We start from the raw sequence: 22,630 nt of genomic DNA on the forward strand, positions 1-22,630 counted from the left end.
CTCTTGGCCCAATGCCAGCTGCCATCTTAGAGCTGCTTAAACATGTCTCTGCACCTGCCTTTTTCCCTCCCCTGATTTCTTTCCTCTACTCTGTTGGTCTTCTATTTCTTTCTCTATTTTTAAAATTGGTGCATTATGGTTATACAGAATATTGGAATGCCTTATGCACATAGCATAATTTGGTCGACTTCATTCCCCAGTTCTTCCCTCTTTCCTTCCCTTTTTTCTCCCCCCCCCTTCTCCTTGGTTCCCTGCATATGCTCTACTGATCTCCCCTCTATTTTCACAAGTTCTTCTTTTTCCTACCTTCTGCATAGGAGAGAAAACATTCAACCTTTGACTTTCTGAGTCCAGCTTATTTCACTTAGCATGATGTTTTCCAGTTCCACCCATTTTCCAACAGATGACATGATTTCATTCTTTTTTATGGCTGAGTAGGACTCCATTGTGTATATATGCCTTATTTTCTTTATCCATTCATCTGTTGATGGGCACCTAAACTGGTTCCATAATTTGACTATTGCAGATTGTGCCATTATAAACATTGGTATGCATTTGTCACTAGAGTAGGCTGATTTTAGTTCTTTTGGATAAATATCCAGGCTTTTGTTGGTTCATTCAATCCTCACAACAATCCAATGAGATAAGCAGTAAAGCCTGTTTTTCAGAGAACAAAACAGAAACACAGAGCAGCTAAATAGTTGTTTAAGGTCTGGAATTCCCTTTAGCAATGAGATTTTGAATTCAAAAGTCAAAAACAGGAGAAAACAAGAGTCTTTAGAAGTTCTAAGTTCTTTTACCATGTTAATGCCCATTATCTTTACAATAATACTATGAGATAGGTCTATGAACTGACCCTATTTTTATTCCTGTGTATTTTTTTTAACAAATGCAAGGAAGGAGTGGGATGCTGGCTAAAAAAAAAATAAAAAGAAAAAGAAAAGAAATAGAAAAAGCTCTAAAGTTTGCAAGTGAAGCTAAAAGGACAACATTAAAAGGAAGGTCAAAGAAAAATTCTGGTTTAATTTTTAAAATTTTGGCATAATTTCAGAATTTAGAAAAGTTGAAGAAAGGGTGACCCCACGCTGACACCTATGACTGCTACATTCTCCATTAGATTCTCAATACCCTAAAGCCAGAATCAGTGTCATGGGGAAGAAAATAGGTCATGAGACTTCAAACGCTAGCTTTTTCCCTTATGTAGTCTGAGCATGTTATTTGGCCCCAGAACCTCAATTTATTCCTCTGTAAAACAGGGATAAACTCACAGCTTTGTCGTAAAGGATTTGAGAGTTAGTGCCCACCAGAGCACCTGACACGTCCTATGTGGATGCTCATGCAGGTCCTTCTATTACCACGTTGAGGTCCTTAAGAGTACCCTTTGTTCAGTATTTATTAAATCAAATAGCTCCCATTTGGTAAGCACCTATGAATTTCCAGCCACTGTGTTGCTTGCTTCTTGATTTCCATGCCTTGTCATCTGAACCCCTTACTACTCAAATTGTGGTCTGTGGACCAGCAACAGTAGCATCGCCCACATGAGGAAATGCTAAATTTCAAGCTCTGCCTACAATCTAATCAATCACGATCTGCTTTTATATCAAGATCCTTAGAAGGTTTGCATGAATATTAAGATTTGAGGACTGTTGTTGGTCTAACACACTCATTATTGTCCTGCAAGTTAATAATGATAATCTGCATTTCCCAGATGAGGAGAGTGAAGATCAGGGGGGCAGTGACTGCTCTAAGCTACACAGTTCTGGAATTTGCATTCTGATATGGCTTGTTCCTAAGCCCCACTTTCCCACCCATCATTGTTGACCCCATGTGATCCTAATGCTTACTGGGGAGTTGAGAAAGAGTTGGTTGCTTCATGGCAGTCTTGGGTGGCACCATGCCAACTGGGAGGAGGCAAACTGTTGTATTGTACTCATGTTCCTGGGGTCAGGCACAGGCTATGTGGCTATGCTTTTTTCTCTTTCTTTCTGTTCCCTTCTGCTTACTTTTTCTAAGGTTCTCTCCTTGTATTCCAAGCCCTTATTAATTTCATGCTAGACAGTTCTAACTCCTTAGGGTCTAGTTAGCCATTCCAAGGCAAATCCTCCTCCCTTGCCTTTGCTCCCTCCCCCTCTATTTCCATCTTTCCAAGCCAAGAGCCTCCCCTAACTGAGTCCCAGGAATGGTCTTTGGCAGCTTAGTATTGTTAGGCTGGAAAAAAGAGGCGCACATTTATGGTTTGTCGCTAGCTCCCAGAAACGCTCCACAGATACAGGTCTCATACAAGGAACCATTTATTTGCGCAGACGAATTCACGTCTGCACAGGGAAAGGGGAAAAGCAAAGAGGGAAGATGGCGTATGGTTGGTCTCAGACATAGGAATTTCGCGGGCTGAGAGGAACCAATCACGGAAGAGAATTCTTACAGACTGACTGATGGGCCAATGACATAGTGTGACGGAAGCAACGTAAGCCGGTAACGTGAGAGGTGGGCTAACGCAGATTGACAGGTGGTGAGGAGGACGGGAAATTCCTGTAACTGGAGAGGCGGCCTAACACAGATTGACAGGTGGTGGGGGAAGCCAGGAATTCCTTACAAGTATAACAGTTGAAGTACTGAACTAATAATCCCTGGGGTCTTTCTAGGTCAGGACTCATAGAGAGTCCTTGAATATTGGTGATTGAGGTTGGAGGATTATCTTTGCATCCTTTGAGAACATGTCTTTCTACCAAACAAAAGCAGTTGTTCAGGCAAACCCCCGAACCACATCCTCACCCCTCAATATACTCCTGTCTTTAGTATACAACTAGTCCCAACAAGCCACAGCCAGACAGTTAGGAATGAACTTGGTTGAGGGAATGACCACAGGTGCTCATTAAAAGATAGTAAAGCTTTGAGCTTCAAGTAGATCTCTTGGATTGTGTTTTAGATACTCTGTTTTTGAGATTTCCTTCTCTGATGCTGATGGAGCTGAAGTAGGAATCACAGTGCCAGTTTTCTCCTCTCTTCACACTGGAATTCCTTCTCACGCTGTTTCTTTGCTTGAGCTTTCTCAGGAAGTATCTTGTCTAACGTATCAGTGACAAAGACTATGTTGGCAAGTCCAAAGTCTGAGTAATTATGATTATCAATGACAACTTGGTACAGCTGCATCTATACCGATTCAGTTTCCCTGTGGATTTTCACTGGGCTTTCTGTGTAGTCATTCCCATAATTCTTGGCAAGAACAGCACAAAATGTTAATCATGACTATAAAATTATTTTTCTTAAGAAAAGTTAAAAATGAAAGTTCTGTCTGGTGTGGTGCCTTACGCCTGTAATCCCAGAGGCTTGAGAGGCTGAGGCTGGAGGAGGATCATGAGTTCAAAGCCAGCAACTTAGCAGGGCCCTAAGCAACTTAGCAAGACCCTGTCTCAAAATAAAAAATAAAAAGGGCTGGGGATGGGGCTTAGTGGTTAAGCACACCTGGGTTCAATCCCTAGTCCTGAAATAAAGTTCTGTAGCTATTCAAATTCAGTTTTAATTTGGCAGTTTTCCAACAAGTAGAACAACAGAAAGGTTATGTGCTCTGAGCTGCTCAGAGTAGGACAAGTGATGCACTGTCCTGAACAAGAGGCCAATACAGAACCAATAATGTAGGACCAGCCTGTGTTGGGGTAGGAAGAGAACTCAGTGGCATTGACTCCTACCCTAAAACTCTGTCGCCAAGGAGACTTAAGCCAGAGGCTTCTTCAAGGTTGCATAGCCAGATGTGGCACGTAAGGACTAGGACCCGGATTCCTGATATCTAATCTGTTAGTGCTGCCAACAACTTCTCCTGTGAATTATCTTCAAGAAAGAGAAGCATGAATTTGTACAGACTAGGGAGGAATGTTTGAATTTGTTTGTAGTCTCTCATACTATTTTAAAGTTCATCCACATTCTGCTTTTTATAACCTACTTTGCCCCTGTTTCCTGTAATTTTAAAATAATGTATATTAATTCAGCAATTTCCACAACTCCTGGGGTAAAATTGATGCTCCTAGGGTGATCTGAGCCTCCTTGTTTTCCTGGCCTATTGTGTACTGGTTTTGAAGTCTTCCAAATTGCTTTCTGTGATTTCCAGTAAAGCTAGCAATGTCATAACCCTGTCTACACTGTTTAGTCCTTGGGTAATTAATTAAGTCCATTTGGTTTAGTCCATACTCAGATCTAATGATCAAGTGGAAAAGGTCTGGATGTTGAATGTTGGCACCTGTGCACGCACTCTTTCTGCCAGCTTCCTCCATGTGTCCAGGATCTTTCTGTTTCAAATGTGTTCTGCAGAAGCACATTGGAGGCAGATGCTGTCTAATATGTGAGAAGCAGATGCATTGAGCAGATCTGGAGAGATAACTGCTGTCCACTTCTGGGTCTTCATAATGCCATTCCTTCACACTGGAATACTTTTCCCTGCTTTTTTTTTTTTGCCAGCTCAATACTCTACTCAACCTCTCAAAAGTCCCAGGGGCCATTTTCTTCATAAAAAGTAATAAGGTCTCCTCTATTCCTGTCCTTAAAATAAGTTTCTTCTTTCTGTTTTCTTAAAACATATTCTTGGAACTTTTTCCTTCTTGAAACTCCTTGTGTGCCTTTCCATAGGGTTCAAGCCTTTTGAATGTGTGGTTACATCACTTTCGTATTTATCTGTGGCTTTTAAGACTTTTATTGTAACAGCTGTTTTGTTGATTTTAATTTCTAAGTCAGGAAAAAGCATAATTTAAGTTTGCTTTTTGCCTTTTATCTTGGGGGACTAGCAATGTTCCCATGAATTTTTGTGTTCCATTAGATAAATAAATGTTCAACTCTTCTGATTTCTTTCCCTACTAGGACATTTCCTGTAAGCTCACTCTGAAAGACAATGTTTAGAATATGCTGAAACCATAAACAGAAAAAGTGGGACACTCTGTAATGAGTATATGTATATTACAGAATGTTCTTTTCTTTTAAAAATATTTTATTTGTTCTAATTAGTTATACATGATAGCAGAATGCATTTTGACACATTAAACACAAATGGAGCACAACTTTTCATTCCTCTGACTGTATGTGATGCAGAGTCACACGGGTCATGCGATCATACATGTACATACGGTAATAATGTCTGTCTCACTCCACTATCCTTCCCACCCTCCCCTCCCTTCCCCTCCCCTCATTCCCCTCTGCCCAATCCAAAGTTCCTCCATTCTCCCCTAGCACACCCCCACCCATTATGGACCAACATCCAAATATCAGAGAGAACATTCACTTTTGTTTTTTGGGGATCGACTTATTTCACTTAGCATAATATTCTCCATCTCCATCCATTTACCTGCAAATGCCATAATTTTTTTCTTCTTTAAGGCTGAGGAGGTATTCCATCATGTATATGTACCACATTTTCTTTATCCATTCATCTATTGAAGGGCATCTAGGTTGGTTCCATAGTTTAGTTATTGTGAATCGAGCTGCTGTAAACATTGATGTGGCTGTGTCACTGTATTATGCTGATTTTAAGTCCTTTGGGTATAAACTGTGGAGTGGGCTTGCTGGGTCAAATGGTGGTTCCATTCTTAGTTTTCTGAGGAATCTCCATACTGCTTTCCATAGTAGTTGCACCAATTTGCAGTCCCACCAACAACGTATGAGTGTACCTTTTCCCTCACATTCTGGCTGAAATTTGTTATTGCCTGTATTCTTGATAATTGCCATTCTGACTTGAGTGAGATGAAATCTTAGAGTGGTTTTGATTTGCATTTCTCTAATTGCTAGAGATGTTGAACGTTTTTTCATATATTTGTTGATCAATTGTATTTCTTCTTCTGTGAAGTGTCTGTTCAGTTCCTTAGCCCATTTATTGGTCGGGTTATTTGTTTTTATGGTGTTGAGTTTTTGTGTTCTTTATATATCCCGGAGATTAATGCTCTATCTGAGTTGTGTGTAGTAAAGATTTTCTCCCATTTTGTAGGCTCTCTCTTCACATTATTGCTTCCTTTGCTGAGAAGAAGTTCGAATCCATCCCATTTATTGATTCTTGATTTTACTTCTTGTGCTTTAGGAGTCTTGTTGAGGAAGTCAGATCCTAAGCCAACATGGTGGGAATTTGGGCCTACTTTTTCTTCTATTAGGCATAGGGTCTCTGTTCTAGTGCCTAAATCTTTAATCCACTTTGAGTGGATTTTTGCGCAGAATGGGAGATAGGGGTTTAATTTCATTTTGCTACATATAGATTTCTAGTTTTCCCAGCACCATTTGTTGAAGAGACTATTTTTTCTCCAATGTATGTTTTGGCACCTTTGTCTGGTATGAGAAAACCTTATTTATGTGGGTCTGTGTGTCTACTATTCTGTACCATTGGTCTACATATCTATTTTGGTGCCAATACCATGCCATTTTTGTTACTCTTGCTCTGCAGTATAGTTTAAGGTCTGGTATTGTGATGCCTCCTTCTTCACTCCTCTTGCTAAGAATTGCTTTGGCTATGCTACCAGAAAACTTCTAGAACTAATAAATGAATTCAGCAAAGTAGCAGGATATAAAATCAACACCCATAAATTAAATGTATTTCTATACATCAGTGACAATTAACTGAAGGAGAAATTAGGAAAACTACCACATTCACAATAGTCTCAAAAAAAAAAAAATTGGGAATCAATCTAAAAGAGGTGAAAGACCTCTACAAAGAAAACTATAGAACACTAAGGAAAGAAATTGAAGAAGACCTTAAAAAATGGAAAGATCTGTCATGTTCTGGGATAGGAAGGATTAATATTGTCAAAATAACCATACTACCGAAAGTGTTATACAGATTTAATGCAATTCCTGTTAAAATCCCAATGACATTCTTCATAGAACTAAAAAAAGCAATCATGAAATTCATTTGGAAAAATAACAATATTCTTTTCTAAAGTAACTCTTGACTGTTAATCTCCTTGAGGCCTAGCACAACATCTTCGAATCCTCAGCACCTCCCAGAGGATGGCCCAGAACCTGCCTGTTCCTGACCACATGGATGAAGGAGGAGGAACAGACCCTCAATAGGGTTCCATCCTATGTGCTTGACAGGGAGTAGATAAAAGAATGGACATAACTAAGTTTAGCCAGTTACATCTTTGTAATTCACACCTCAAGTCCTAACAGAAAGAATCTGAAAACATTTCTAGTTTTGTCATGAGGTGAAAGTCTTACAAATAGTATTAGGGCAGATTAACTGTGAAACCATTAATCCCCAAGTCTTAGCACCATAATGGATTTTTTCTGCTATCTTCACAAGTAGATATGGCCCTTATGAATGAATGTGTGGGGGTCAGGGCAGAGGGCTGTTTTGCTGCTTGTGGCCATCTAAGGATCTGGGATCTTTCTATCAGTGGCCTCATTACACCCTAGGGTCTCAAAACCTTTTTATGGATCCTCTGTCTGGCTGGCAGATGAGGGTACAGGGAGCAATGCATACACTGGAAATGATATACATCACTTCCATCTACATTCTGCTCGCTAGACTCAGTCATATACCTGCAAGGGAGGCTGGGAAATGTAGTCTACCTGTGGCCCTAGGAAGAAAAAGGAATTGTTGTCCCATAGACCTTGTTGGATTTATTATTGTTAATATTATATTTTGTTTTTAAGTCTTGTTTTTGGTTATTAAATGAATCATTATTGGAAAGGCTAAGTGAAAGAGAGAAACAGATTTCCCATCTCTGCAAAGACTTCCCTGATTTCTTCTGACTCTGAACACCAGGAATACTCTAGTTCTGAAGACCAGGAATACTCTGGAGGGGCCTCTCTCACAGTATCTACCTCTTTCAATTCTAATGGTATATGACCACCTCTTTTTCAATAGCTCCTATCACACTGCAACCTACGTACTGTGAACAGTTAACAAAGATTGATGGATTTTTAAATGATTGAACCCTCATGTTCTGACACACCATGACATTGGCTGAGCTTCATGCATATTGGCAGTCTGAAGACTCATAGTTCATATACTTAACATTTATAGTCCAACCTCCAGGTTAGAACTAGGGTATTATTTTAGTACCTATAGAGTATAAATAGCTATAATATATAAATGATATCTATTATAACATATAATATTAAATATTAATCTATAATATTATAGATTAATATATAAAATCAAATATTAAGTACTATAAGTAACTATAATATATAATGCCAAAGTATGTGCATATATTTATATAACTATATATTCTTTAAAAATGTCATTTTAATGGTGGAAAACACCATGAAGAACATGGTCTGAAATTTAATTCAGCTAATCATAGACTTGTATATGTGTATTTGGATTAGATGGATGGAACCAGAAGATTTCATTTGTTTATGTGGGAGACTGAGCACCAGCAGGATGTGGAGCACATGGTTCACTGTACTCTCTGCTATGGTAAGCCAGGACAGCACTTCTGATCCAACTTATGTATTTAGAACAGGGTGAATTAACTGGTGGCCCTAGGCCAGATCTGCTCTGCAGATGTATATTTGCTCAGCATACCCAGTGTTTTAAAATCTGGGAATTTCTTCTGATGTCTGGATTTCCACTTTTTCTTAAGAAGTCAGAATTGCCTTAAAAGGCACAAACATTGCATTCCTGTGTAGTCACAATCTGCAGGGCCGGGTTGTGCCTGACCCCTTTTGATGGGTCAAGTGTCCTCTGGTGTCCCTCAGTCCCTCTCCTTCCCTGTCATCTTACCCCTGGTTTGCTCTGCTTATTAACCTGTCCTTCAAAGCTCCTGTGGATGACTGGGCTTGAATCTTCCGAATTTAATGGCAACTTTGTGTGATGAGTCGACCACTGAACTAAGAGTCTTTAGTTCTAGATCTGGAACTATCATTGGCCAGCTGTGGGCTATTGGTTATTCATTCATTCTCTCTTGGTTCCCAGCCTCTATTACTGTATCCCACACCCTACCTTGTGCTTGAGAGAACGTTTTGCTGAAACTCACATATGCCCACAAGTACAGAGGTCTGATCCACATCCACTTTGCCCAGGGCCAGAGTAGGTGAACTCCAAAGGGGATTTCATTGTTCCTTCCACCTAGCACTACCAAGAGAGATTTGGTTCTGATAACTTGGTTAACTTAAATGCAATAACTGCCATCTGTAGAGTATGTCACAATTAATGAACTGTTCTCACATCCATCATTTCATTTGACAAATTACATCTCTGGGTTTTAGTTCTCTCTCTTGTAGAAACATAAACCTAGCCAGGGTTGATTGAGCTCTTACTATGCCTTGTTCTGAGCACTTATATATGTATTGACTCAATTTTTCATTTAAACCTCACAAACATCCTCAGAAAGTAGGCACTATTATCATCATTATCTCTACTTGACAGACAAGAATACAAGTTCTTGGGAAACTAAGTAATTTGCCTAAGGTTCCATGCTGAATTAGATCTAGATTGAACCAGACAATCTGGTTCATTTTTAGATTCCATATATAAGTGAGATCATGTGGTATTTGTCTTTCTGTGTCTGGCTTATTTCACTTAGCATAATGTCCTTCAAATTCACCCATGTTGTCACAAATGACAGGATTATTTTTTATGACTGAATAGTATTCTATTAAAAATGTAAAAATACTACATTTTTAAGTGTACTTATAATGTACTTCTTTATTAGCATATCAGGTGGGAAGATCTAATCTAATAACTATCATTTCAAGAGAGTGATGAGTTTAAATAATATTGAACTTTTTCAACAACTGTAATATGGTGTGAGGAATATCAGTGGTTTCTGCTGGTGTCCAAATCCCAAGTATTATAGTGGCATGCTGCCTTTATGAATAATGAAAGGAAATGCTAACTTTCATTTCAATGGAGGTAGTAAAATACAGATGTAATTCTTCCCCATTCTGGTTGCTAGACCCCTTGGGGGACCATGGACCCCCAAGTTAAGAATGCCTGCTGCACACTAGTTCTAAATGAGAGTTCACCCCATCAGTGGTTCCCTAACAACTTTGTTCATCAGAGCACCTAAGGTAATTTCAATTACAAATTCTGAGCTCCATCCTAGCCCTACCAAACCAGAATCTTGATGGGGATAGAACCTTAGAATCTATATTAGAAAAGAAAAAATTCCATATACTATTACGATGCTGAACCAGCTTAAGAACTCTGATCATGTCATTTTAAATTGCCAATATTTGATTTTTTTAACCTATAAAAATGACAATCTCATATGGTTGTTAAGGCTACTCCCAGCTCTAGTAATCAATGTTTTGGGGTGGTTTCCCAAACATCATCACTGTTGATTAAGTTAATAAACAATTCACCTATAATTCTTTTTTAGCTAGGAAGAAGGGGGATGACATCTGTAAACCCAGAGATTAAGGAGCTGTGTGGCCTAGTGATTTGAACACACTATGCAACCATCTCTTTTCTTTCTTCTGAATAATGGGTCGTTCTGGTTGCCATGTCACCCCAATTGTGGGTCATAGCTCAACAGCAGATATCCTTGTCAAGGGTATGGAACTGCATCTGCATTGGAAAACAAAAGGATGCATGGTTTAACCTCTGCCTCTCCCTGCACTTCCTTCCCAGACAAGTGCCAGCCATCCCCAGAATGCCGGCCAGGAGGGTCCGGGCCCCAGGCGGTGGACATGGACTTGGTGTTTGTGGTGGACGGCTCCCAAGATGTGGACACCGACATATACCGTGGGGCTTTGCATCTAGTGGACACTGTGCTTGATGATCTGGAGGTGGCTGCACAGCCGAGCGCATCCCTTCGCGGGGCGCGTGTGGCTCTGGTGACACACACTACTCCAGGCTTCAGGCCTGGCGCAGGTCGAACCCCTGTGCTTGAGGGCTTCCACCTGACCTCCTATGGTCACCGCACACAGATGCAGAGACAGGTTCGAGAGGCCGCCAGCCGCTTGCTGCAGGGACTCCCTGCCCTGGGCCACGCTCTGGAATGGACGCTGGAGAAAGTGCTCCTGGTAGCCCCACTTCCGCGGAGGGCACGCGTCCTCTTCACCATCGTGGCCAGTGAGACAAGCAGCTGGGACAGGGAGAAGCTAAGGACTTTGTCCCAGGAAGCCAAGTGCAAGGGCATCATACTGTTTGTGTTGGCCTTGGGCCCTGGAGTGGGGGCTCATGAGCTGGAGGAGCTGTCCCTTGTGGCCAGCGCCCCCTCTGAGCAGCACCTACTGCGCTTGGAGGGGATCTCGGAACCAGAGGTAGCCTACGCCCGGGGATTCACGCGGGCCTTCCTGCACCTCCTAAAAAGTGAGCAGTCCCTGAATACTGGATATCTTAGGTGGGTGGGGGAGGGGAACTTACACAAAGCCTGGCATTTGGGCAGGTAGATGCCCATTGCACCTTCCTAGCTGTGGGTTATGTGCAGCCAAGCAGTCCTGGTCACATTTCCAGGTGTTCTGGTCTTGGTCTTCCAGTGCATGATTCAAAACAGCTCACATGCAGGATGCTTCATTGTGAAATGTGAGGACTTCTTGCCCCACTTCCTGGGAGACATGAGTTTCTCAGTTTATAAGTGAGTGCGACATCCCACTGGGACCTTGAGAGACATCTGCTCCTTCATTACTAAAGGAATAAAGGGAGTCTGATGAACATTTTAGAAATACAGACGTGGTGTTTGTGCCTTTCCAATTTGAGAGGTGCAAAAATCAATGAATTAGTTCTAGTCTTAGTTGAGTTCTGTGATCCCAGAAAAGTCAATGAACCACTCTGCTCTCTGAACCTTAGATTCCTTGTCTTTGCAGGGAGTGGTGGAGAGAATGTTAATAGATGGCTTATGGCGGAGTGATTCTTTGAGGGACAAGCAGGCTGAAAGAATCATTTTTCTCATTTCTTTTAATTTCATTTTATCCTATTTTTTATGTTTTATTATATTAGGTTGTATTTTGTGTTTTGTTGTATTCTTTTATGTTGTCATATTATTTATGAGATAGGAGGCATTTTATGTTTTTATTTTGCTTGCTATATATTTTATTTTTATTGTTTTATTGTGTTTGTTTTTATATTTGTTTCATGCTTCATTTGAATCACTCTTATATCCTTTTGACTTTATGTCTTCATGGGTATTTTTTTTTAGTTCTTAATGTTCTATTTGCTTTTTTAAAATCTATTTTATTTTGTTCTATTTTATATTTTACTTTATTTTACGCTTCACTTGATTTCATCTTTTGAATTTTGTGTTTTAACAGAGAATATTTTTTATGCTTCTTTTTAAGCTTTATATAATTTAATGTTTTATTTTATTTTTTTTAAATTTTACTTTCAGGTGGAACAAACCAGTATCCACCCCCGGAGCTCATTGAAGAATGTAGGGGTCCAAACCGTGGGGACACTCTGCTGCAAGTAGTTGGGCCTGTCAAGAGGTAGGCCAGTGCTGTGTGGTGGCACACACCTGTAATCCCAGTGGCTCAGGAGTTGAGACGGATTCAAACCAGCCTCGGCAACTAAACAAAGCCCTAAGCAACTTAGTGAGACCCTGTCTTACAATATAAAAGGGCTGTAGCTGTGGCTCAATGGTTAAGTGCCCCTGGGTTTAATTCCTGGTACTAAAAAAGAAAAGAAAAAAAAAAGAGGCAGGTTTAAGGCCAGGCTACAGTTGTCCCCTAGCTCTGCCCCATGCAGGAGACTGTCTCCCCAGAGAAAGGTCAGAGGCAAGACCAGTCCTTGACTTGTCCCAAATCACTGATATTGGAATGCTCCTAGGCTTGACAACCCTGATGTGGTTTAGTTTTTCCTTTCTACTGTTTCAGTCTTTCGATCTTAACAGTGATTGAGGACCAATATAAAAAAATTCAAAGAGCACATGAGTAGAAGCAAAAAATAAAAAATTTCTGTTCCATCGTATCATTGCATTGACTAATCCTGTGTCTCAGAGGTAAAATTAAAAAGGCTAGAGACATCATTTTGATGCTTGTCCAAACATGTCTGTAAACCTAAGAAAACAGTGAACATAAGAATGAAAATGCTCAGCAAATGCCCAAACCTAAAGTTTTTTGAGTATAGCCATATCATTTGCTACACAAGAACCTCTCAGTTATTGTGACTGGTTGTGCAATTTGACAAAGATTGTTTCTGTACAGGAGGTCCAAGGACCATTTTGGCATGTCTGGCTTTGCTTATGATTTAGAAGCACTTGAAGCAACAGACTTTTTTTTCTAGAACGAAAGAGAAAAGGCATGATAACATGCATAACTCAGCCAGAAGCTCTTGAAAATTATGAAAAGAACAAGTAAGACACTGAAGAAAATGAACAAGAAACACCAGCAAAACAGGAAACTAGAAAAGAAAGAAATTCAGGCACTTCTTGCTCCCCAAGTTGGCTTTATGTTTTTTATCTTTATTTTTAAAAACATCCCTGAGGATTATGTTAGCATGCAAGTGTTGGCTTTTTATATATAGCATGCAAGTGTTGGCTTTTTATATATCTTCCTTACAAATGCAAAATTCATGTATGTAGCTAAAGGAATTAATTTAAGTAAACAGAAGGCGGCTAAATTTCATTGAGCTGAAGGCAAGTAATTTCAGGGCATGTCATGGAGGTATACCCACCAAGTGTCTGCCCTGTGTTGCAGAGATGTGAAATCTATTGAGAAGTGAAGAACATACTCCTGATCTTGAGATGCATCTGCTTGTAGACAGGTTCTTTTGTAAGTGGTCACATGCCCCATGTATTCTGACCAAGTTTAAGGAACATTTCGGATCCATCTAAAACAGCTGTAGCATTACTTTTGGATTGCTGCCTATATTGTGCAGATACCAAGTTCCCTCTTATATGTGATCAACAAGTTAAACCAAACAGTAAACACTTTAGTTAGAAAGAGATACTGTGGGGGCTGGGGTTGTGGCTCAGTGGTAGAGCGCTTGCCTAGCATGTGTAAGGCACTGGGTTCAATCCTTAGCACCACATAAAAAATAAATAGATAAAGTTTAAAAAATGCTTTAAAAAAAAAAGAGAGAGAGATCCTGAAGAACTTGACTGATGTTTTTGAAAGTCATCTAAGACAATTGGAAGAGTTTCTTAGTGAGTGGTGTGGTTGGTCCTGCTTAGATAAAGTGAGACTACTTCCCCTAGAGGTGTCGAATGTGCCTAGATGATTCACCATCTGAGCGCTTCTGGTTGGATGACCTTGGGAACGATTTAATTTCATTGTACCTCAGTTTTCTATTCTGTAAAGTGGGAATTATATGATTATCTATGTCATAGAGTTGTTTTAAGAGTAAAGCTTGATAATTTGTTTGCTAGATAGTAAGCATACAAGTTAGCTATTAAGATGCCCATGATATATGCTACCTCTTAGAATCCAAAGCAGCTGGGAACACTAGCACACACTTGTAATCTCAGTGGCTCTGGAGGCTGAGGCAGGAGGATCACAAGTCCAAGGCCAGCCTTAGCAATTTAGCAAAGCCCTAAGCAACTTAGTAAACCCTGTCTCAAAATAAAAAATAGAACTGGGGATGTGGCTCAGGTTAAGCACCTCTGGGTTTAGTTCCCGGTTCAAAAAAAAAAAAAAAAAAAAATCCAAAGCAAATACACATCCAAAAGAAATAAAACCAGATAGATCTAGGCATAGGCACTCCCAGCAGGTACAGTAATTCCCTAACTTAGGCTAAAAATGAAGCGCAGGGGAACTTACTTGTTATTATGTTTTCAGTACTAAATATCCTTGGTTGATCTTATAAAAGCAGTGCTTTTCAGTCTTGACTGTACAGCAGAATCACCTGGGAATCTTCAAAAAGTCACCTTAACCAATTCAATCAGAGTCTTTGGTGGGGTATGGGACTTAATAGTGATTTCACTGGGCAATCCAGAGTGAGAACCACTGCTCTAAAGAATTCTTTACCACAAAATCAAGGTCAAAGAGATGGAGGAGAGGTTACTGACCATCTAATCCAGTCCCATTCACAGCTCTGAAGGCCCTCACTACGTCTCAGTCATGGTGTTACTTGGCTCTGTGCAGTTTTGTCCCCCACTGCACTCCTAAGCCTTCACTCCCTCCCCAAGCTCCTCCTCCACACCTCTTCCTGCAACAGGTACTTTTTTTCCTTTTCAAAAGAAACAAAGGGTAGCCAAATGCAACCTCCTGTACCTCTGCACACCCTCTCTTCCTGCCTTCAGTTGGAGAGAAAGGCTGGCCCTTGTCTTGTCTGAACTGTCAAGAAAGACACGGAAGCTCTTTCAGACCTCATTGCCTTGAGCTGCTTGGGGACTTGGCCACTGTTGACCACTACCTTGTTCTTCAAACCTTCTCCTCTCTTGGTTTTGTGGACAATATTGTCATTTTGTCCTCCTCCTCCTTTCCCTCCTTTGTCTTCACTGGAATGCACCATCCTTGGACCAGGAATGGAAAGCCACGACCCCACACCATTCCTTCACTCACCTCCCGTGATCTAAATGGTCTTGTTTCTTCCTATTTTTCCTCCTTTCAGTTCTATTCTCGACACCTGGTTAAATTTTCGAATGAAAATATGGGCACGTCATTTCTCTTCTATGGCTTCTCATTGTCTGTTTTTTTTTTTTTGGGGGGGGGTACCAGGGATTGAACACAGGGGCACTTGACCACTGAGCCACATCCCCAGTCCTATTTTGTGTTTTATTTAGAGACAGGGTCTCACTGAGCCGCTTAACACCTCATTTTTGCTGAGGCTGGCTTTGAACTTGAGCTCCTCCTGCTTCAGCCTCCCGAGCTGCTGGGATTACAGGCATGGGCCACGGCCTGCAGCCCCCATTGTCTTTAACACAGTGTTCAGGTGCCTGGTCAAGACACACAGGCCTTCAAGACTAGACCCTACCCTGGCCCTTTGGGGCCTTACTGGATGCTGCCTATGACATTTGCATGACTCACAGTTGCCCCTGTGCCCTCTGATTTGTTCTGAGTCTCTGTTGCTGCTCAACCTCACCTGCTTGTCTGCATCCCCTCCACAGTGTCCACAGGGATCACACCTACTCATCTCTTACTACCAGGCTCAAGTTTTACCTCTCCTGAGAATCCTTTCTGTGCCCCTGAGTAGTGTTAAATTTTCATGGCCTTCTTTGTGCTCCTGTATCTTAAGCCAAATTCTGCCATGGCATCTGTACCTACTTGTGGAGAATTAACAAGTGTTATCTCTCTTCACAGAAGTCAGGATGATCTTGGTGAGGTGCGTTTTCAATTTCAGTGTTATCTTCAAAATACACACATCTATTTTTTGGTTTTCCCTTCCAAGTAGGGCTATGTTGTGAGACAGAATAAGCCCAGGCAAAAAATTTCATTCATACCTGCCCAATTCTCTTCTTTTCCTCCATTTTTTCTTTCCCTTATTCCTGGAGTCCACCAATTTGTTTAAGTAAAATTGTGACCACAGCCGCATGATTCAAGAAGGCAAGAGTTAATATTTGTGTTAAAAATAATGCCAAGTATAAAATTAGAGGCCAAGAATAATCGCTTTAGTCAAAGCTTAGTGACCCTCCAGTGCCATAGCACACTGGTAAAAGAAACTAAAACTCTGAGGAATACTGAGAGTTACGCTTTAAAGAATGATTTAGAAATAATTAGTTTAAGGCATTGAGGACTCACTTCTCATTGTGTTGACCAATATTGTAAACCACTGGCCACAATGACTATTTAAATTTAAATAATTTGAAATTAAATAAAATCTCAGTTCCTTGGCTGCATTAACCACCTTTCAAATACTCTATAGCCACATGGGAGGGTGCTAGTGATTACTGTATTGAATAGCACAGATTTCCCATCATTTCCAAAATTTCCATCATTATAGAAAGTTCTGCTGGCTGTGCTGCTTCAGGTGTTTAATCTAGAAGTTTCCCAGGCCAAAAACAAGGGTGGGGCTTTTAAAGATGAAGGCTACAAAGCCTCATTAGAAAAGGGACTGATCTGTTGCTATAAGCCATCCTTGATTTGTTTGGCCAGCAGGTGGGTGGGCCCCAGGTCTATAAAATGGGTGGAAAGAGTACAGGCCAAATTCACCAATGGTATGTTTTTTAGTTGATTCCAAAAAGCTTTTGGAGAGGCATTTGCTCTTTCTCCTGGGTCCTCTCCTGGGTCTCCTAGGTCCTGTTATTTTATACCCTCTAAAGTCAGGGTCCTGCAGTGGCAAATTCAAGTGTGCCTGTTCAGGCATAGGATAGTTCTGTGATCAGTTCCTCAGACTCGTAGAGTGTGTCTCATCCCTATGAGTCCAGCAGATCTGGCTGTTCTTTCTAGAAAGCTAGTCAGTGCTTACTACTAATGGGAGGTTGGTGTGCGTGTCCCAGGAATACAGCCCATGCATTTTAACTCCTGCTTCCTGAAGACAGTGTCTTCTTTATTCAGGGATACTTGAAAGGCCAAGCAAGAAGTTTTTTGGGGGGATGCCAGCATTCTGTGCTTCAGTTGATCTAGGACAAGAACATTTCTATATGATATAAAGTGTACCCACAGAAATCTCTTTTCCCTAGAGGGCAGGGGATACAGTGCCCTCTAGGGAAAAATCAGTGCCTGATTTAGAATTCAGAGAATATCAGATTTTGCTTTCTTGTGATTTGTTAATTCCCATCATTTTCCAGAACCATCATGTTTTTCTTTTAATAGCTTAACTTCTGGGTAAGAGTTAGGGTAGATAAATAATAAATAACCTGGGTTTGTGTAGGTTGTTAGAAGGTCAGATATGTTTGGGATTAGGCAAGGGATTGAGATGGTTTGAAAAATGAGAAAAAGAAGCAAGTGAGGAGTTCTTAGTATCAGAAAGCTTTCATTCATTCATTCATTCATTTATACATTGTGGTATACACCAGGTACTATGCAAAACAATACTTATAACTTTAGTGTATCCTTCACATGATGTGACAACTTAACAACATATTTGCGATGTGTTTTTAAAGAAATATTGCTTTTATGGTTGGGGAAATCAAGGCTTAAAGAGCCAAGGTCTCACAACCAGTTGGTGGTAAGGCTAGGATTAATTTTCTGGATCTGAGACCATTGTTCTTTTTTTCTGACATGTTTAAGGAGGAAATCCAGCTCCCTGTTTATTATTTTGCAGGTCCTGATGGAAGGCGAGTGCCAGGATTACATCCTGAAATGGTTCTACAACCATGCTGACTGGTATGGCAGCTGCGGAGGCAACACCAGATGGTTTGAAACCAAGGAAGAATGTGAGGCTTGGTGTGTCCCCAGTTAGGCAGAGTCTTATGGCTGTTGCTCCTCTACCCTTATTGAGACAGTGTCATGACACTTTTAAATGACAAAGATCACTCTGTGGCCACAGACATCACATTTCTTGTTCCCTGAATTTTTTTCTTGCTAGTGAGGTCTTGGACCAAATAATTTGTGACTTGAGAAGGGCTGAATTCTAAGAGTTAAAAAGAGTAATTGAAACTTCCTGAAAGTCATTTACATAAATTACGACCGAATGGAAAAGAAACTTGAACTTAACCTCTAAAATTATTTTGAAGTTTGGGGGGCTATGTAGCAAAAGAGATATCAGTGGAAGTAGTGAGCAAAATGTAATTTAGAAATGAGATGAAAATTGGTTTGTCTTTTGCCTACCAGACAATGGGGAAGTCAAAGAGGTGGATATCTAATGTGAAATTCATCCTTACTACCTAACATAAATAAATAAAGGCATTCTTTATTAAATCTTCTGGGTGAGACTACATGCGATTCCTGTTCACTGCAACCTGTGATATACTTTGTGACATATGAGTTGATGGAGAGAGACAGCAATAACTTTTCCATGGGACCAGTCCTTTGGCCTCAACTTGTATCAAATATGGTGACTTCTGTCCTTGGAAACATGGTGACTTAACAATTACAGCTGATGTTGTCAATGCAAAGATAAGGTTTTGATTCACCGTGGACAAAACATTTTGCAATGTAAGAAGTGAAAAAGAAACTTGAACTTTGTGTGCGTTTGTGTTTTGCAGATCTTCCTCTACCTGGTGACTCAATTCTCCTTGACTCTGAATTTGTACTTAGCTTTTGCACAGAATTGGGAACTGTGAGGAGGGAGTCTGCAGGGTCTTGCAGGTGGCTGGTTTGGGGCCTCTGTAAGCTTCGGCTTCCTTAACAAAATATCATAGACTGGGTGCCTTAAACAACAGACATTTAGTTTTCATAGTCCTGGAAGCTAGAAATTCAAGATCAGTGTGCTAGCCTATTTTGTTTCTGCTGAGGTATTTTCTTCCTGACTTGCAGGTGGTCACCTTCTTGCTGTGTCACTCATGGCCTTTCCTTGGTACATGCTCATGGTGGGAGGAAGTGAGGGAGAGAGAGAACAAATTGGTATCTCCTCTTGTGAGCATACCACTCCTATTGTATTAGAGCCCCACCCTTATCTAATCTAAAGGTCCTGTATTCAAATATAGTCAGATTGGGGATTAGGGCTTCAACATATGAATTCTGGGAAGATGCACACATTCATAACAGATCCCAAGCAGCTGGTGGTTGTCTCTCAGGGATGCGGCTTGCTCTCTGGCAAGTTTGGTGACTGATTTCTAGAATATTCTTTGATCCTTCACACAGTTTGATGACAGTGTAGATAAGATGGGAACCAGCTTTATGCAGAATGTTCAAAGAAACACGAAAATCTTTATTCTATTTCTATGACAATTGTTTTTTTCCCATCACAGAAGGATGACTGTGTTCATGGCAACAAGTCCATGCAACACAGAAACACACATGCAAGAAATAAAGATCACCTATAATCTTCATCTGAAGATAACCATGTTTTTCCTAATGCCTGGATATACTATCTTTTTTTTCCCTTCCATAAAACACTACACGTTGCTGATTTTGGAGACAGAATTTTGGGAATGAAATGGCAGCTGTTCCATCTTGCTTGGCAGAGCTGCTCATGGTGTGGGTGTGTGTATTCATTTTTTTTTTTTTTTTTTAGACAGTGTTTAAACTACCTGGGCATTAGGGGGCCACACTATCTATCCACAGGATGGATTTGATTTGAGTTGTGATTATTTTCCACTTCTGACTCCTCATCTGCCCTTCCCTTGTCCAGGAGTTCAGAACACCAAGGCAGAGATTCAATAACAAGAGGACCATTGGGAGGAGGTGTTTAATTGTGTTGGTTGTTGACATCCTTGGAACATGTATGAGGTCCAACTGCAGTTCTCCCTGCATTTCCTAGGTGGTGGTATAACCCTTCCATGCAGCTCCTCTGATTCCCAGCAAAAACTACTCCATAAATCCCGAGGTACAGAGATGATGGACCAAGAGGCAGAAGCAATTATCCATCCCCACTCACAAACACAATTTCTGAAGCACTTTCCCACGTTATCTTATGTACTTACCCACTCCCACCACTAACTCCTAGACGTCTGCCTTGTTCTTATTTCTGGAATGAGGAGACTATCTCAGAGAAGTGGCTTGCCCCTGACATACAACAGAAACTGGCTTTGAACTCCTTTGGATCCTGAGACCAGGGTCCCCTTTGCTGTACTCCACTCAATGTGAACCATTAGCTGCCACCTGAGAATTTTGAAGGCTAGAACTGCAGAAGCCCAAGGTGTTGTGGGGTGGGAAGGGACCTTTTAGGCAGCTTCACTCTCCTCATTGCCACAGTTCTGACCTGGAAAGAAGCAGGAATGGACTGATAGGGAAGTTGAATTGCATTGCAGGCCAATTTTAACTGCCTTGACTGACTCCATAGGAAGCTGTGGAACTAAAAGGGCTTTTCGGAGTTGCCCCAGGGTGTGCAGAAATGGCTGGGCTGGTGTCCTTTGCCTCCATCAGCCCCTGGATATGGAAACCCCGGGAAGGGTGCACTGGTGGACGAGGGAGCTCTGCAGCTTGGCCGACTCTGAATGGGGCCTGGCTGAAGGGTCTCTGTCCAACACTCTCCTAGCAATGGGGCAACAAACAGGTCCTGCTTCAAGGTAGGTCTGGGTGACACACACTACATCCCTCACAGTCCATCCACCTGAAATGTCCTTTTGCATGCTGTTTTCAAGTCTTCCCAGCTTCCCACACCCAACGGGACATACTCAAAAAATTTGTGTGTCATTCAAGGCCTCAGAGATCTATCTTTGTGTCAGTGGCTCAGGAGGCTGTGGTAGGAGGATTGTGAGTTCAAAGCCAGCATCAGCAACTTAGTGAGACCCCTTCTCTAAATAAAATATAAAAAAGGGCTGGGGAGTGTGACTCAGTCTTGGTCTCAAAACAAAAACAAAAACAAAAACAAAAAAACCTACAACAAAAAAGCCAAGACAAACAAATAAAAACAAAAGAGATCCAGTCTCTGTCTCTGGCCTCACTTGTTCTGTCCTCCAACTGGAGCAATACCAGATAAATCACTCATGGTTTCCTGGAAATGCCATATTTCATCCATCTGTGCTGTTGACACGCCTGTGGGTAACATCTTTATTTCATTTATTTAAAAATACTTAATCGGTACCTGCTGTATTGGTCCACCCTATGTGTTAAAACCCAACTCAGTACTCATTGTCTCATTGTCTCTGTGAAAGTGTCCCCAAGCCTCCTATATGCCACCTTATACACCCCTCTCTTTTGCTCTTTCCCTACCACATTCACATCATGTCCCCATTAGTCTCCTGATTAGATTGTGAGCTTCCCAGTACAGGGGCTGACACTTGTACTTTAGTTCTGATTTGCTTCTCTGCCAGTCCTATAGTTTGGATTTGGAATGTCCCCAAAGGCCCGTGTGTTTAAAGGCTTGGTCATCAACTCATGGCACTATTGGGAAATGGGGGAACGTTTAACACATGGGGCCCAGTGGAAGAAAGTCGGTCACTGGGGTGTGTCTTGCAGGGAGTATTGCCTCCCAGCTGCTGCCATGTGCGCCCACTGTTGTGTTTTGTCTCCCATAGACCCCAGAGCAGGAGGTTGACTGACTATGGATAGAAACCTCCAAAGCCAGGAACCAAAATAAAACTCTCCTCCTTACAAATTGATTTATCTCAAGTATTTTGCCAGTTTTCAAAGACTGTTAGACACGTCCTTCAACTATCTTCCATATTTGCTTTCCTTCCCCATCTCTTGCTCTATTAAAACTCTTTGTTTTCCAGATGATGGATTTGTTTTTATTCTGCCTTTATTTCAGACATCAAGGCATCTATTTCCTATCAGCCAAGTGGAAAAAGTTTTATGTGTTTTAAAAGTCTCCTTCAGATCTGTTGCCTCATTATCACCTTGCATTGCTTTGGGGATATTAATTTTTCTGATGAAGGTATTAAGACCCAGAAAGGTCAAGTGACATTGAGTCTCATGCCGTGAATGAGTTGATAGTCTAAAATTTGAAGTAAAATGTGTTTTGAACTGATTTGGCATCAGTTTGGTTCACTCTGCAAAGTTTAAGGGTTTTATTCATTATGTGAATTGACCGCTTTGCACTTTTGAACATACAGTGGATTTCCTTGATCCTAAGAAATTGGAGAGCTTAGGGCTACTAGGCTCAGAACTTGGTTCCCAGCCATGTATCAAAATGTAGAAATAAATCTTAGGATTTTTCCTGCACTCCCTTGAGTGGACATCTTGCTGACCGGGTACCATAAAGGACTTGTTTCTTCTTTGTTTAATTTTTGCCATTTTGTGATCTCTTGTGGTAGGCTTTATTTCTTTTCATTATTAAATAACCTCGAAGCTATGCTTTTAATACTGCTGTGGATTCACTGTTGGGATTATGATGTTATGGTACCTA

The 22,630-nt window shown here is 41.0% G+C and overlaps 1 protein-coding gene across 1 annotated transcript in view; it reads left to right on the forward strand.

Annotated features, from left to right (window-relative positions):
- Window positions 1-18,134, forward strand: part of LOC306638137 (collagen alpha-4(VI) chain-like) — a 157,080-nt gene extending 138,946 nt beyond the window's left edge. Inside the window, exons 34-37 of the mRNA XM_079101271.1 lie at window positions 8,302-8,392; window positions 10,550-11,233; window positions 12,249-12,345; window positions 18,002-18,134. Coding sequence (XP_078957397.1) covers window positions 8,302-8,392; window positions 10,550-11,233; window positions 12,249-12,345; window positions 18,002-18,008 — 879 coding nt within the window. The 3' untranslated portion in view covers window positions 18,009-18,134. The remainder of the gene's footprint in view (window positions 1-8,301; window positions 8,393-10,549; window positions 11,234-12,248; window positions 12,346-18,001) is intronic.
- Window positions 18,135-22,630: the final 4,496 nt, after the last annotated feature.

This window comes from Sciurus vulgaris, assembly GCF_902686455.1.
Source record: "Sciurus vulgaris genome assembly, chromosome: 10".
NCBI lineage: Eukaryota > Metazoa > Chordata > Mammalia > Rodentia > Sciuridae > Sciurus > Sciurus vulgaris.